We start from the raw sequence: 16,538 nt of genomic DNA, 5'->3' as shown, positions 1-16,538 counted from the left end.
TAAATAACCTTTAGTATTGTTTTATTTAAGAATCCAGAATGTAAACCATTGCCATGCTTCAAAGAGCACTTGTCATGCAGCTAAGAACGGACTGCCTCTGCATTATGATAATAGTGAACAGCTTTATAATTTGCGTGGAAGAGAAATTGACATGGGAAGAAAGGGTAGCTATACGATTGGAATAAGCAAAGATTTCACACCAGTAGCCATTGCAAATCCTGTCAGTTTGCAGAACTACTTACAGTAAAATAATCCCACAGAAATCATAGTCAGATTTAAAACACACACACACACACAATGATTTTAATTAGAAAATTGCAGATATCAGCATGTGCTTAATTAGAACAATCTTCACCTTAGCCCAAAGCTGTCATGTCTAAAAAGTGATAATGAATAACTGCCTTGATTGGCAGACTTAACTAGATATTAGTAGTGTAAAAAAATGAAGCTGCTCCTTTTTCTCCATTTGTATTAGCAGGAAGCCATCATTTAAGTGCTAAAGATGTTTTCTGTAAAATGCATTTGTAATTTAATCTTTACACTGCATCTTTTGATGGAGAATAGGTACCTCGAACTTCAGCATGAGAATTCGTGGCTTAAATCTTTTCTGTATCTGTTTTGAGCTGAAGACTGTCATTGAATTTCAAGCAAACCTCATCTGCTGGGAAGTAAGCCTCACTGAGTTCAATGGGATGTTGGATTTGGTGGGGCAACTTATGAAGGACTTGCATTTCCATGAATTGTTGGAAGAGCTTGGTGTACAAAGAACACCTGCTTGGATGTTAGGAGCTCCCTCTCACCACAGATAACAAAAAGTGTTATATATAAAACAAATAGCTTTTCTTCTACACTTAGGGTAGGATGGTTCAGAGAGATACTCTTGGAGGAGCACTGGTGTCTGCATTGACAGTCAGGTGGAGTGTAGCCTGTGCAGTTGCACAAGACAGAAATTCTTAGCAACGTGGTTGCTGGGCAAAGGGGCTTGGGGCAGAGAAAACATACTGGTCTTTCTGTTGACAAACCAGATCCTTAGCTGCATTCCTAGCTGCAGTTCTGTCTAATAAAAAGGAGTGGGTTGAATACAATACAGTTGACTGCCAGCACTCTTCAGATGAAAGTCAGGGGAAGGGGAGTCAGAGAACAGAGGCTCACTAACCTTCGTTTACAGTATCGAGTAAAATAATAAATTGTAGCATTTCACTTCTTTGGCAATGTGTTACTTGTTATTAGTACTGCAGCAATATGGGAGGTGAGATGTTCTGCTTTGTTTTGATCATGTTCTCTGTGTTTTGTTTATGTACAAATGAAGGCCTTTTGCTAAATAAAGATTTGGTGCTATGAAGTTCAATGGGGCTTATTCCAAAGTAAATGTATATAGGATTGTAGCCTAATGATCTTTCTGGACATTTTTCAATTAAGTATTTGTTTTCTTGGCCTTATGCATTTAATAATTGAATAGTGGAAAATGCTGTACAATTTTTATTTTATTCAAGAGTCTCTGTGCAGTATCATTACAACAGGAACATGAATAAACAATATTTAGTGATTAGGATGAGAGGTCATGTTCAAATCCATTACCGTTTTACTCTTCCACCATCACTTTCTGCCTCTGACATAGGTTTAGAACATTCCCCATGTTCCATTCCCCTTAAAATAATATGTTTTCTCGTCTGCTTCTTGGAACTAATAAATTGACCACCAAGAGGTGCTGTTTCCACAACTAAAAGGCAGGATGGTAGATGCTTATGAGCCTTAACCTTGTTCTGGGTGTAGCTTCTCTTTAAAGGCAAAAGTTAGTCCTTCATAAATCAGAACCACCCACATATGTCAGGTTTCACAGCTGAATGAACAGAATTTAATGGCAACTGTTCCAGGCTACTGATGAAACAATACAATCACAATATCGGGACGTTGCTCTTTATTCATTTTAAGTAAGGTGACATCTACCACTTTGCAGCATCTCTGCTTTCTGCAGAACTGAAGCTAGACTGGTGGAAAAGAAAATGGATGAAATGAGGAATTTCTAAGCATCTAAGCTTAAAAAAACAAAAATAAAATGCTATCCAAATTAATTTGACTCACGGGTTATTTAGGAACAGTGAAAATTTACTTCAGAGATGTGTAATAAGATTTTTCCACTTGGTATCCATAGACAACAGTGCTCCATATGTTCTTCATGATCCTTGTCTATAGCATTTGCATAACAATATTTTGGATATGTTTTTATATGCTATGTAAAGTGTGTCCTGATATGCTGTGCATTTTCATTATGGGCAATGTGACTGCCAATTTGGATCAAGCATTAGACAACCCCAAGTTTCAATTAGGCTGAAATTCAGCTTTATAACAATAGAAAGGCCTTAACAGTTTGGGGCCAAGATGTCTGAAGGTACAGCTTTCCCCCTACCAATCTGCCCATGAGTAAGATCAGTGGGGGAGGCCCCTTCTTGTGACTGCATTGCCAAAAGTGCATATTGTAGCACCTTGTCTCTTCAATGTCCCACACTCAGAGATATGTGTAGCCCTGAACTTACTCAAATGCTGGCACCAATTAAAAGCACATAATTTTATCCAGACATTTGTAGGAGGTTAAGCTGCTGTTGTGTGTCTGTGTTATTATTCTTGCATATGACTTATTCATGTATTTATTTGACTTAGTCACTCACTGTAAGAGTTTCTAAGCAGCAGCACTATGAATTGTTTTAAATGGCTATTGTAGGTGGTGTTAAAATGTATATATATTAGTTGTAGCTTTCCCTGTGATCTGCATTATGAAAAGTGGATTTATAAATAACACTAAATGATTTAGATGTCCCTTTTATGAAGAGGCACATAGTGAGACCATTTATCCCTTGCTGGTGAGGCTCGCTGACCTCCTGGAAAAGCAAAAAATTGACCTTTTCCTGTTAGGCAAAGATCATAAGATGACCCGGATGGTCACCAGATTCTGTATACAGATCTGTAGGCGCAGACCATCCCCCGATCCAAAGTAGTTCGTTAAGAAAATCCCCAAACTCGGTTCCATGGTTGAATCTGGGTCATCTCTCTGCGGCAGCTTATCTTAAAGTTTTACGTCTCTATACGCTTATCACATTTATAAATTTTAAATTTATTGTTGTACATTGTTTTACATGTTTGTTTTCCTTCTGGGATTGTACCCCCAAGTGTGTTTTATAAGCTGGTCTCTGACCGTAATAAATTATCTATTTATCTATCTAGCACTAAATGAATGCAGTTAACAAATATGCATGTTTTAAATGTTCACAAGTAGGGAGCAGAAAACCTTTAGAAAGGTGTGATGGTCTTGGTGAATGACTGAGGTTTCTGACCCATCAAATGTTTTTGTCTTATTTTTATTTTCTCTCTTAGGTTATCTGGAATGAATATACCGCCCCCAATTATCAGCAACAAAAACTGGCTAAGACTCCATTTTGTAACAGACAGCAACCACCGATATCGTGGATTTAGTGCTCCCTATCAAGGTATATTTAATGAAAATCATGGTTTTTTTTTCTTTTCAGATTAAGAAAGCGGTTTTACAGGTATAACTGTACTTTTCACTAAAAAGAAATAAAAAGAGAGCATTCTGATCCACTACAGTTGGTCAGTTCAAGCATGAATAAACATCCATTCTCCTGCTACAAAAGCCACAAAATAGTTGTCAAATTACAGTGTAGATTAAAACATATTCTTGTTACACAGATTTCGAACATTTATGAAGAATTTGGATTTTAAAAAGAGTAACTTGCTGAAGTGCTTCTGAATATTGCTGAAGTGCCTCACTGATTATCAGAAACTTGAGAGCAAGTGTATGTTTGCAAAAACAGCACATGATGGTGACATTACTAAAGAGAATCTTTGTCAAGTAGGGTTCATTTCATTGCATGCAGTAATTTCTTCTTATGTTACTAGTTAGGCTTCTTATCTACTTTTGTAAATGAATAGACAGCTGTTGAGAGAGAAATAAAATAAAACCTGAGAATCTGAGGCATATTAATTTGAGGCTGCATTGCTAGAATAGGTTTGCTTAATAAATAAATAGAAAGCCAGGGAAAGTATTAATATATACTCTAGCAATATGATGCTTTTTATCAAAACCCCTCATTTTTGTAAATACATTTTTGTCTTTAATGGATAATATCCAGGGAACTGTAAGCACTTCCTGACACAAAAGGAATTTTGTTTATCTTTGCACACCATGTTCCCATAATATCTAGTTGAAGGGCTTTTTTTTTTTTTTTTGAGACATGTTTTCATATCAGTAGGACTTGATGATAGAAACAGCACCTGCTCTTCATGGATATCACACATGTGAACAACTGTGTTGCAGAATAATCATTAGCATGTTGCATACTAGACTGTCTGTGGATATTAACTCTACTCCCGCCCATTCTTCAAAAGCAATTTAAAAAGGGATCTATTCTGTTTGTATAAAATACAGTAAATACAGTAATTTCAGAATGATACAAATCCAGAGAAGTAATTATAAGCCTTTTTAGGCAAGCAAGTACGTCCCTTGATAGTATTTTCAAGTTGCAATGAAGACATGAATGAGTTTGTTTTTTAGTTTGCTATATTTATATAGTCGTGCACATTGATTTCCTCTTAGATGTGGAATGAACTTGGGAATCAAGCCCACTGTAAATCATAGCACTTGACTGACTAGAAAGGGTCTCATATTCATTAGTGATGAATAAAGCTAAAATAGAGTGGAAAACATGTATCAATCAAAATATGTATAAGCTTCAGATTTTTACTGGGAGAACAAAGGAAGAGTCTTGTCACACTTGAAAGTTGAATAAATTTATAATAGCATAAACTTTCATGCCATGATAATCATATGCTTGAAGTGTTATGCAGGGATGTATTCCATCTTTCAATTTTCTGTTTTCTGAACCCCTGATATGGTGCATGACGTTATTAGATCCTGTAATAGTGCTGTCACCAGGTTGGCATTTGGGTCTTCTACAGGGTTCTTTGCCTTTGTCCATATATCTTGCCTTTTGTTCATTTACCTGCTTATGCCATCATCCACCTACAGTGCCCTTTTGTATTCTGCACAGTACAAACAGGCTAATTTCTATGCAAAAAAATAAACAGATATTTGACATCAGAAATGGCAGCACTTAAAAATTAGTGGAAGAATGTTGCAAATTCCCAGGACATTCTGTATCTGACTAAGATGGTCATACTGGAACAGAGAAACTTCAAAGGGAGAATGTAGTTTGAAACTACTGAATTCATTAAATGGTTCAATGCTATTACATATGTGTTGAATCAACAAGGTGGATTTTTATCCATTACATTAAATTGCATTAAATGCATTAATTCATTTACCAATTTACCAATGCCAGGATTTCTGTGTTACATACTGTGAGGGTTTGATTAGCTGCTTGTGCGTGAAAACGTGCTCCCTCAGAGTTTGTGCGCCCCCACAAACCTCCGTGTGTGACGGAGCTCCTCAGACATGTCTGCTCTAGTCACTAGTAGAGTCCGACAGTGGCTGTCTGCGGAAGCGTTTCCAGCAAAGAAGTTCCTTAACGGAAACGCGTCTCCTGGACTCACGGCGTGACAGTTTCCTGCGAGGTATGGGTCTCCCTATGGGAGACTCCGATACCTCCCCACTGTTCTCGCTGGAAGCCTCCCTGAGCCCTCCCTCCTGCTCGCATTCCCTCAGAGACCCACTCCTCCCCCTGCTGGTCCCTGCTTCAGCAGTTGAGTCTCTTTCATCCTGCCTGAGTCCCTCCACCACCTGATGCTCTGATGGCAGTTCCCTGACATCCACCTCCCCTCCAGGGCCCCCCTCACCCCCTCCCAATTCCTCCCCCCTGGGAGGTGAAGGGCTAAAACCCCGAAACGAATCTTCCTCATCTTCTGACGTCTCGAACAATTCTCTCCATCGATCGTCGTCCTGGCCAGCTGAATCCTCCTCCTCTTCAGAATCTGGGAACCCCTCCAACTCCTCTTCCTCGTCGGTGGTGGCAAAGTATTCCCTTCGGAACCTCGCTACAGGCTGAGGTTTACGTGGGAACCTCTGATGAAAAGTCTCTATTAAAACCTCGTCATTGACATCCTCTGCCCTAACCCAGGTGTTTTCCGACTCCGGTTCCCCTTCCCACATTACCAAATACTCTACTTGATCTCCCTTCCACCTGGAATCGAGGATCTCCGCTACATGGTAGCTGTGTTCCTTCTCCTCCATTGCTGGTCCCCTAGTGACCCTCCCCTCACTGTCTCCTCTATACGGTGACAGCAACGACCTGTGAAAAACTGGGTGCAGCTTCATGTGGTTCGGTAACCGGAGCCTGAAAGCCACTGGATTGACCTGCTGTATGACTTCAAACGGACCCAGCCTTTTGGGTCTTAATTTCTTACAACCTCCTTTGAATGGCAACCCTTGGGTTGACAGCCACACCTGGTCCCCCACCCTGATGCTTTCACCTTCCCTTCTGTTTTTGTCTGCTTGCCTCTTATATTCCTCCTTAGCCCTGTTTAAGTTGAGTTGGAGCTGGCGATGGATCGCTTCCATTTCTTCCACGAACTGTTCTGCAGCTGGAATGCTCCAGTTCTCCCCCTCCCCCCCTGGGAAGGCTCTGGGATGGCACCCGTGATTAGCCAAAAAGGGGCTCATCCCCGTGGACACGTTCTCTGCATTGTTGTAGGCAAATTCTGCCAACGCCAGCTTCTCCACCCAATCATTCTCTCTGTCATTAACATAACACCTCAAATATTGTTGGAGAACCCCATTTGCTCTTTCCGCCTGCCCGTTGGTTTCAGGATGACGGGCCGTCGAGAAATTAACCTCTACATGCAGTAAGCTCATGAGCTTCCTCCAGAACCTGGAAGTAAATTGTTTCCCTCGGTCTGAAACCACCCTCAAGGGGGCGCCATGCAACCTAAACACATTCTCTACAAACAATTTGGCGGTTTCTTCTGCTGTAACCGCATGTGAGCAGGCTATGAAGTGGGCCATTTTAGTTAACAGGTCTACTACAACCATGATGGCTGTTTTCCCTCTAGACCTTGGCAGATCAGTCATGAAATCTATTGCCACTGCTTCCCACGGTCTCTCAGGTGTGGGCAGTGGTTCTAATAAACCAGCCGGCGCCTGCCTCTCCCCCTTGGCTCTTTGGCATTGTTCACACCCTCTCACATACTCCCGCACATCTTCCCTGACCTTGGGCCACCAAAATTCCCTGGTAACCAGCCACATGGTTTTGTGTTGCCCAAAGTGCCCTGCTGTGGGGCTATCGTGCAGCTGCTTGAGTACTTTCTCCCTCAATTCCCCTTCAGGTATATATAACGCTCCCTTATAATACAATGCCCCATTTCTCTCCTCAAAACCACCGGGTTTGTCTTCCTCCCCTCTGAGATCCCTGAGTTTCCCCTGGGCGTATGCATCCTGCACCGTACCCTCTACCAATTCCCTTTGCCCCACCAAAGTCGCCCCACACACCCAGCGGTCCTCTGGAATGATATGGGTTTCTTCGGGTGCTCCCTCCCCCTCCAAATATTCAGGCTTGCGTGAGAGAGCGTCCGCCCTAACATTCTCTGGGCCTGGCACATAACAAATCTCAAAGTTAAATTTGGAGAACTCTTGGGCCCATCTCAACTGCCTTTGGTTGAGCACTCGCGCCGTTCTCCAGTACTCTAGATTTTTATGGTCCGTGCACACTTGCACTTTATGTTGTGCACCAACTAGCAGATGCCTCCATCTCCGGAACGCCTCATGAATAGCAAGCAGTTCTCGGTCGTACACCGTGTAGTTCCTCTCGGATTTGTTCAGCTTCCGCGAGAAGAAGGCACACGGACGCCACTCCGACTCCTCCTTCCCCGGCTGCAGAAGAAGCACCGCCCCTATGGCTCTGTCAGATGCGTCTGTTTCAACCCTTAGCTTCTTTCGTAAATCCACATGCAGAAGTTGTTCTTCAGAGGCGAAGGCCCTTTTCAGTTCCTCAAACGCTCGCCCCGCCTCCGCCGTCCATACAAACTTCTTCTTACTGCTGAGACAGTCAGTGATGGGCGCCGTCAGATGGGCGAAGTTGCGGATGAACTTACGATAAAAGTTTCCAAACCCTAGGAACCTCTGCACATCCTTCTTGGTTTTGGGTGTTTTCCATTCCAGCACTGCCTGTACCTTGCCGGGATCCATGGCCAATCCCTTGTCTGACAGGCGGTACCCCAGGAATTCCACCTCCTTGGTATGGAACCGACACTTCTCCAGTTTGACCCACAGCCTGTTGGCTTGCAGTCTGCTCAACACTTCTCTGACGTCTCTCACATGTTGCTCCTCATTCTCAGAATACACCAACACATCATCTAGAAAGGCAACGCAATTCTTGTAGAGCAAAGGGCCCAGCACGTGGTTCATAAAAGATTGAAAACACGCGGAGCCTGCTTGTAATCCAAATGGCATAACGAGGTATTCAAACGCCCCCAAAGGGGTAAACATGGTGGTTTTCCATTCATCCCCTTTCCTTATGCGTATCAGGTTGTACGCCCCCCTTAGATCCAGCTTTGTGAAAATCTTTCCCTTCCTCACCATGGTCAAAATATCATCAATTCTGGGCATAGGGAACGCCACCGGTTCAGTCACTGCATTCAGCCGCCTAAAATCACATACAAGTCTCGGCTTGTCTGCATTTTTTTTGTCCACAAAGAACACTGGGCTCCCCCCTGCTGCTTTGGACTCTCTGATGAAGCCTCTCTTCAGGTTCTTGTCAATGAACCCTCGCAACTCCTGCATTTCCCTGTCTGACATGGCATACAACTTGCCCACGGGAAGCTGTGCTCCAGGGAGTAAATTGATCTGACAATCAAAGGGTCTATGAGGTGGTAGTTGGTCAGCTTCCTTCTCGCTGAACACGTCGCTGAGATCTGCATACTGTGGTGGTACCTTCACCTTCCCCATTACTTCAGTCCCTGCTAGGGTGGCTTGGGCCCCTACTGAACCCTTCTCCCCTTTGCAGTGTTCTAGGCAATGTGCTGAACCAAAGGACACCACTCTTTGATGCCAGCCAACCAGCGGATCATGTAGAGCTAGCCAGCTCATTCCCAAAATAATGGGAGCGCCTCCCAGGGTGGCCACATTAAACGCTATCAGTTCTGTGTGCCTTGCCACCCTCATTATCATTGGGACAGTCTGCAAGCGGACTCCTCCTCCCAACAACTCCCTGCCATCAATCGTGGTCACCTGCAGGGGGTTGCTTAAAGGGATGGTCTGTATCTGGTGTTCAGCAGCAAACTCCTTGCTCATAAAATTGCAGGAGCTGCCTGAGTCCAATAGCGCCTTTATTTTTAGGGGGTGCCCATTCTGCAGCTCTAGCGACACTTCAATCACCAGAGCAGGTCGAGGAGCTTCTGGCACGGGCACTTTCACTGCTCTTTGGCCTGGCTGCAGTGCCCCAATTGTGGCAACCAGGCGTTGGCTTTTACCTGCTCCGCTCCCCCTTCTTCTCCCCCCTCAACAGCTCCCACCATCCCTTGCCATTCCTTCCTCTGGGGGCAGACTCTGGCAAAGTGGCCTGGCTGTTGGCAGAGATAGCATTTCCGGGGGCCCTTTCCCTCCTTCTTAGCTCCCTCGCTGGTTTTTGAAAATGCGCGCGCGCGCGCTGTTCCGATTTCCATCGGCTCTGCCGACGGGAAAGCTGGCTCAGGAATGTCTGGAATGCGGAACTCCTTCCAACGTTCCCCTCTCCCTTCCCGCCTCTCCAAGGCTCTTGCCTCCTGCCGCGCTCCTATGGTCAGCGCAGATTTGGTCAGCTGATCCATAGACTCCGCCCTGGGGCTCCGTGCCAGCTCGTCTTTCACCCCCGAAGAAAGACCTTCTTCAAATAGCATTTGAACGGGTGCCGCCGATAAATCCCAACTCAGTCTGTGAATCAGCATGGTAAACTCAGTCCAATATTCACGGACAGATCGACTCCCCTGCTTACAAGCCATTAGCTGTCTGCGCACCACCCCTTCCTCAATATCGCTGGAAAACATGATATCCATTGCACGAAAGAACTTCATTGTGTCCTTTAGTATGTCATTGTGCGTTGCCATTAGGGGTCGCACCCAGTCTCTAGCCCCTTTCTCAAGATGCCCAATTACAAAAGCAACTCGCGATTCCTCATCAGGGAACTCATCGAACTGCACATTAAGGGCATATTGCATCTCTGTCCTAAAAGCATGGTAGTCCTTGGGGTCCCCCCCAAATTTCTGCACCAATCCTGGTACCTTTCTGGGGAATTGAGTGGCTCTCCCCTTCTTGTCTGCATCCTGAGCCCTTCTCTCCTCCAGCCTCGCCGTCTGCAGGGCCAGTTGAACCTCCAACGCTCGGTATCTATCTTCCAAGCTTGGACCAGCTCCAGCCCCTGCTCCTCCGGTTCCGGTTGGTTCGCTCATGATGCCTTCTCTTGCACAGGCAGCGTACAAAGACTGTCGGACTGCTGTGAGGGTTTGATTAGCTGCTTGTGCGTGAAAACGTGCTCCCTCAGAGTTTGTGCGCCCCCACAAACCTCCGTGTGTGACGGAGCTCCTCAGACATGTCTGCTCTAGTCACTAGTAGAGTCCGACAGTGGCTGTCTGCGGAAGCGTTTCCAGCAAAGAAGTTCCTTAACGGAAACGCGTCTCCTGGACTCACGGCGTGACAGTTTCCTGCGAGGTATGGGTCTCCCTATGGGAGACTCCGATACCTCCCCACTGTTCTCGCTGGAAGCCTCCCTGAGCCCTCCCTCCTGCTCGCATTCCCTCAGAGACCCACTCCTCCCCCTGCTGGTCCCTGCTTCAGCAGTTGAGTCTCTTTCATCCTGCCTGAGTCCCTCCACCACCTGATGCTCTGATGGCAGTTCCCTGACACATACATAAACATTTTTTGTGAATGGCCACTATTTATTAATTTATAAGGATATTTATATCCTAGTATTCATAAAAAATATCATTAATAATGTTTGAAGTGTAATTATCACCACCTGTATTTTTCTGCATTTCCTTTCCCTTTGACCTCACTATTTAGCATTCCCCAATATGTAGATTAATATCCTCTTTATCTATGTCCTCAACTCAGGATAACAGTCATTTATTTGATGAAGTGGATTGTATTCCACAAAAGCTATGCTATAATAAATTTGTTAGTCACAAGACTAAATCTGAAAGTTGCCACAAGACTCTCTGTATTTGTTGCAAGAGAGTAGCATGGCTACTGCTTTGGAAAATGTTACCTGTGCAAACTCCATGCTTCTTTTTAATGTTTTCCTTAATTTGTCAACCCATATGTAGCAAATTTCACAAAATATTTACAAATTCAAGTTTATTTAAGAGCATATATTAGACTGCTACAGATAAGTTCACGTATTATGGTGAAAAAAAGTTACTGATGCGTTTGCTGAAACCTGTTAGGTGATAAGAGTTTAGGCGGAGGAATGAGTGCTGTAGATGTTCCCTTTCCTTTTTCCAGAGCAGAGCTGTTCTGTATTTTATCTGTCCAAAATGTGGCTTCCATGATAGGCCTAATAAGATGTGAGTGGACTACAGAATCAGACCGATAGCCCATTACATTATTTTACATGAACGCTATGGACAGTGTGAGCAATGGTGCCCATAAGGCTCATACTACAAGACAATTGAGGGATTCTTTCAGTGATGAGTCTCTTAAGAAATTCAATTCCTCAACCTCAAAGGAAATACAATACATTATGGACATAATCAGCTGCAGACTTATTTGAGTTTATGCCCACTGATTTCAATGAGCTTAAGTACTTTCAACTCTCACTGGACTGTAGCCTACAAACAGAGCTACAAGAAATAATTATTTCAATTGTTAGATTAATTGGTAGATTAACTTTACTTGATTGATTAGTAGGCTAATTTTTATCTTTAGGGTTTAAAGGTAAAATGTACTTGTTTATTTAATTTAGGGACTTCTTTCTTTTTTCGTTACATTGAACTAAAAGGGATCTGCCTATTCAATAACAGGAAGTAGTTTTGGTTCATAATAAGCTGAGCTATTTCATAATTCATACAAGACTGCTAAAATGCATGTATTGGGTTTTGGTAATATACATATATATTTACAATTAATTGTTTTAAAAGGTAGGTTATTGATAAAATTAATTATTAGCAGCTGATTCACTCTCAGATCTTTATATAAATAGGAATGGTAGGGATATGTTAGTCCAAGCCTTTGGCCATGCCTGTCATGACTCATTCTTGTTCCACAAACCTATGATCCCCCTGCCTTTGGATTCCTCTCCAAGTCTGGGAAAGAGCTGGCTGAAATTCTTCCTCCATTCTAGGGTGTACATGCAGATTGCATTCACCTGCCATGCCATATCTTTCCCCCATCTGTGTCCTTGATCCTTTGGCCTCATTCACTTCCTTAAACCATCTCCCCCGGGGGACAAGGGTATGCTTCCAGAAAACAGGCATGCCGGCATTTGAAGTGTGTGATTGTCTTTGGCCAGTTTTGCTTGGCAGCATTTAGAGCTAATATTTCTGCATAGTAAATACAGGCGCTTGTGAAATGCCACTTCTGTAAGGAAAATAACATCACCTTGCTTGTTGCAACTTTCTGGTAAAAGAGGATGCATGCAAACCATAGATTCAAAGCATACACACCCCTCCAAGAATCCTGGAAACTAATTTGTTAAGGGTACTGGGAATTGTAGTTATTTGGAGGGTAAACTAAAATTCCCAAGATTCTTGGAAGGGGGAAAGTGCCCTGAATGTATGGTGTGTATGCAGCCAGAGTATTCTTCTCTAAGCAAAACATTATTTTCTAAGCAAAACATTCACACTATGCTGTTAGATGCTATCAGAGGCAAAAAGTCTTCCTTTAGGAAATGGAAGTGTTGTCCAAATTAGAGTAAAAGGAACATATACTCTGAAACAGATGCAAGCAGACAACAAAGGTTGATAAAAAGAGCACGTTGCTAAATGCATGGTGACCGATAAATAAATAAAATAATAGCAGGAGACTGGCTAGGGAGGCAGATGAGCCTTTGTATGATGACAGATTAACATCTCTTCTGGGAAAACTGGTGGGAAGTGTTGTAAAATATAGAATTGCCAAGCATATGGAAGAACAAGTCTTGCTGAAGCAAAAGCGGTATGACTTCCCTGTCTCACTGACCTGTTAAGAGTTCTTTGAGAGTGTCACCAAGCACATAGATAAAGGTGATCCAGCTGACGTTGTGTACTTGGCTTTGAAAAAAAACTTTTGACAAAGTACCTCACCAAAGACTCCTAAGTAAGCATAGCAGTCATGGAAAAAGAGGAGCAGTACCCTTGTGCATCAGTAATTGTTCCTCACAATGTCACAATGGAGGGATGTTGACAGTGGAGCCCCCAAGAATTAGCATTGGGACCTGTACTTTTTCACTTGGACATAAATTAACAAGGGGCAATGGGTGAGCAGTGTGGTAGCTAAGTTTGCTGGTGATACCAAATTGTTTAGGGTGGTTAAAAAAGGGACTGTGAAGAGCTCCAAGAGCATCCCTCTAAACTGAGTGAATGGGCAGTAAAATGGGAAACACAATTTGATGTAAACAAATGTAAAGTAATGCACTGACCAGAAACGTAAACCTAGTGTGTGACAGCTGTTAAAAGGGGCAATTCTGTGCTATGGATCACTAAGAAAAGAATTGAAAATAAAAGTGCCAATATAGTAATGCCATTATAGAAATCTATGGTTGCAACCACCCTTGGAATGCTTTGTACAAAGGCAACCCAAATGATTTGGGGATGAAGGAACGCCCCTATGAGGAAAGGTTACAACATCTGGAGCTTCTTAGTTTAGAGGAAAGGTAAATAAGAGTAGACATGAAAGAGGAGCATACAATTATGCATTGTTGTGGAGAAAGAAGAGGAGGAGGAGTTTGGATTTGATATCCCACTTTAACACTACCCTAAGGAGTCTTAAAGCGGCCTTCCTTCCCCACAGCAAACACTCTGTGAGGTGAGCTAGGCTGAGAGACTAGCCCAAGGTCTGAGAGAAGTGTGACTAGCCCAAGGTCACCCAGCAGCTGCATGTGGAGGAGCAGGGAAGCAAACCACCAGATTACGAGTCCACCGCTTTTAACCACTACACCACACTGGTTCTCAGAAGGTGGATAGAGAAGTTTTTTTCTCGCATAACACTAGAACTCAGGAACTTCCAGTGAAGCTGGATCTCAAAAGATTCAGCACAGGTCAAACAATGGCCTAATGACATAGTTAAGCTACGGAATTCTCTCTCAAAAGATGTAGTGGTGGCCACCAATTTGAACAGCTTTAAAGGGGGATTAGACAAATTCTTGGACAAAGCGATCAGAAGCTACTGGCCACAACACCTATGTTCTGCCTCTACTGTCAGAGGCACTAAACCTCTGAATACTAGTTGCTGGGAATAAAAAAATGGGGAGATGTTGTGGTGCTTAGGTCCTTGTTGGCTTCCCATAGACACCTAATTGCCCATTGCAAGAACAGAATGCTAGACTAGATGGGCCATTGGCTTACTCCAGCAGGCTTTTCTTATGTTCTTAACCTTTAGAATCTGAATACTTTGAAAAGAGAAATCATTCAAAAGGGTGGAAGGCTTACCTCATAGGATTTTTTTAAAAATAAGAATGTTTTAAAATGTAATATCAGCAACATATCAACTTAATATCGACAGGAATAATGCATAGTGAAAGATTTTCTGAGGAGATGTATATATGACTTCAAAAGCGTAACCCAGTTTGATAATGGGTTACTTCACTTTGTAAACCCTACTGGGAGGCATTATAAGATTGTAGTGCTTGTTCAGAAACTTCCATGAAACAGAGTGGAATGGCTATTTGTCAAGTTGAAACTGCTAAATTCAGTGGGTTAATACAAACAAATTAAAAGTGCAAATAAAATATTTTGAGCTAACTGTGGAAAAGTTTGAATGGACAATCAAATTAATGACAAAACTACCGGGCATTGATGACCGAAAGTTAAGTTATTTTGAATAATATTGGCTCAGTAATGTAATTTAGCTTTTCAATGGGACATATTTAGCTACAGAAAACCCTTGCCTGTATAAATGACAGCTTTCTATTTTCTGGAAGAAATCAGTACAAGTTTGGAACAAGCTCAACCCTACTGAACTGAAAATCTGCAGACTAGCTAATGTTAGTGTAATTAAGGTACATCATTTGAAAGGGCATGACATTTCAAACAATTTTTGTTGTATGTAAACACATTCATCTCAAAACACACTCAAATAATACTTATGCATGATTAAGAACATAAGAACAGAGCTGCTGGATCAGACTGAAGGCCTATCTGGCCTAGCTTCTGGATCGCAGTGGTTAACCAAATGTCTATGGAAAGTTCATAAGCAGAACAGAAACACATTAGCTCTCTACAGCTCATGATCTCCAGCAACTCGTTATTATAAGTATTTATGGAAAATAAAATGCATCAGTAGAAATGTTTGCCAACCACTACTTATTGCAGCTTGATTAGTCGGGCTTGGGTGGGGACAGGTGAGGGGCAGGTGCAAAGGCTTTGGAGTCGGAATGGGCTAGGTGGGAAAACAAACACTCCATTTGGCACTAACACAATAGGGTTTCCCCCCCCCCCAATATAATGTTGTTGTAAAGTCTGAACTCACCTGTTTCACTTCACCTTTTCTGTTGTGGTTTTCTCTGTGCCCCCTTCCTCTTTTTTAAATTGCACATTTACTACAGTGGTACCTTGGGTTACAATCACCTCGGATTACAAATGCTTTGGGTTACAGACTCTGCTAACCCAGAAGTAGTACCTCAGGTTAAGAACTTTTCCTCAGGATGAGAACAGAAATCGTGTGGCAGCGGCAGCGGGAGGCTCCATTAGCTAAAGTGGTACCTCAGGTTAAGAACGGTTCCAGGTTAAGAATGGACCTCTAGAATGAATTAAGTTTGTAACCAGAGGTACCACTGTAAATATATATATATACAGTGGTACCTCAGATTAAGAACTTAATTCATTCTGGAGGTCCATTCTTAACCTGCATACCGCTTGGGAGAAGCCCCTCCCAAGGCATTCCTCTTCTGGACACCCAGGAGACACGCACATGGTCGGGAAGTCTGAGCCTGCATCCAAATCCAGATTCTGCTGCCCTCCTGCTGGCCCAGGAGGGCAGACCTAGGAATGAACAAAACACATTAATAACTGCACCTCAGCACCACATCTGAACATAACCCCTGTATGCATCAGATTTCAAGCGGCCCAGAGCCTTAATCCTGTCGGCAGACAGGACCTGGTGCATAGTGGTAGTAGCTGCCCAATGCGGAAAGAATGAGGTGCAAACTCACTGGCAAGCAGGCCACACGCTGCAAGCACTTTAAGCATTACTGCAGCAAATGATGCCTCTTTAAAAGGACCCATCTTCGTGAACCAGGAAGGGACCATCTCCGGGGGGGGGGGGAGTGACAAATATCTCTTGGCATCTTTCTCTGGACAAGGACCGGGCTTACCAGTGGCAGGCAGCCGCATCAAGGCGCCTTTGCCCAACTGGTCCATTTTGGAATTTCAAATAGTGAGCACCAGCTCAGCATCAGAAAGCTGAA

The 16,538-nt window shown here is 43.2% G+C and overlaps 1 protein-coding gene across 5 annotated transcripts in view; it reads left to right on the top strand.

The window, feature by feature from the left end:
- CSMD3 (CUB and Sushi multiple domains 3) overlaps nt 1–16,538 on the top strand; it is a 607,508-nt gene that overhangs the window by 245,061 nt on the left and 345,909 nt on the right. For all 5 annotated transcript variants that reach the window (XM_081204227.1, XM_081204230.1, XM_081204229.1 and 2 more), the window contains exon 6: nt 3,370–3,482. In XM_081204227.1, the coding sequence (XP_081060353.1) occupies nt 3,370–3,482 (113 nt within the window). The remainder of the gene's footprint in view (nt 1–3,369; nt 3,483–16,538) is intronic.

Source organism: Podarcis bocagei (genome assembly GCF_964188305.1).
Source record: "Podarcis bocagei genome assembly, chromosome: 8".
Lineage (NCBI taxonomy): Eukaryota > Metazoa > Chordata > Lepidosauria > Squamata > Lacertidae > Podarcis > Podarcis bocagei.
The sequence above is the reverse complement of the archived record's forward strand: the minus strand, read 5'-3'. Positions and strand labels throughout refer to the sequence as shown.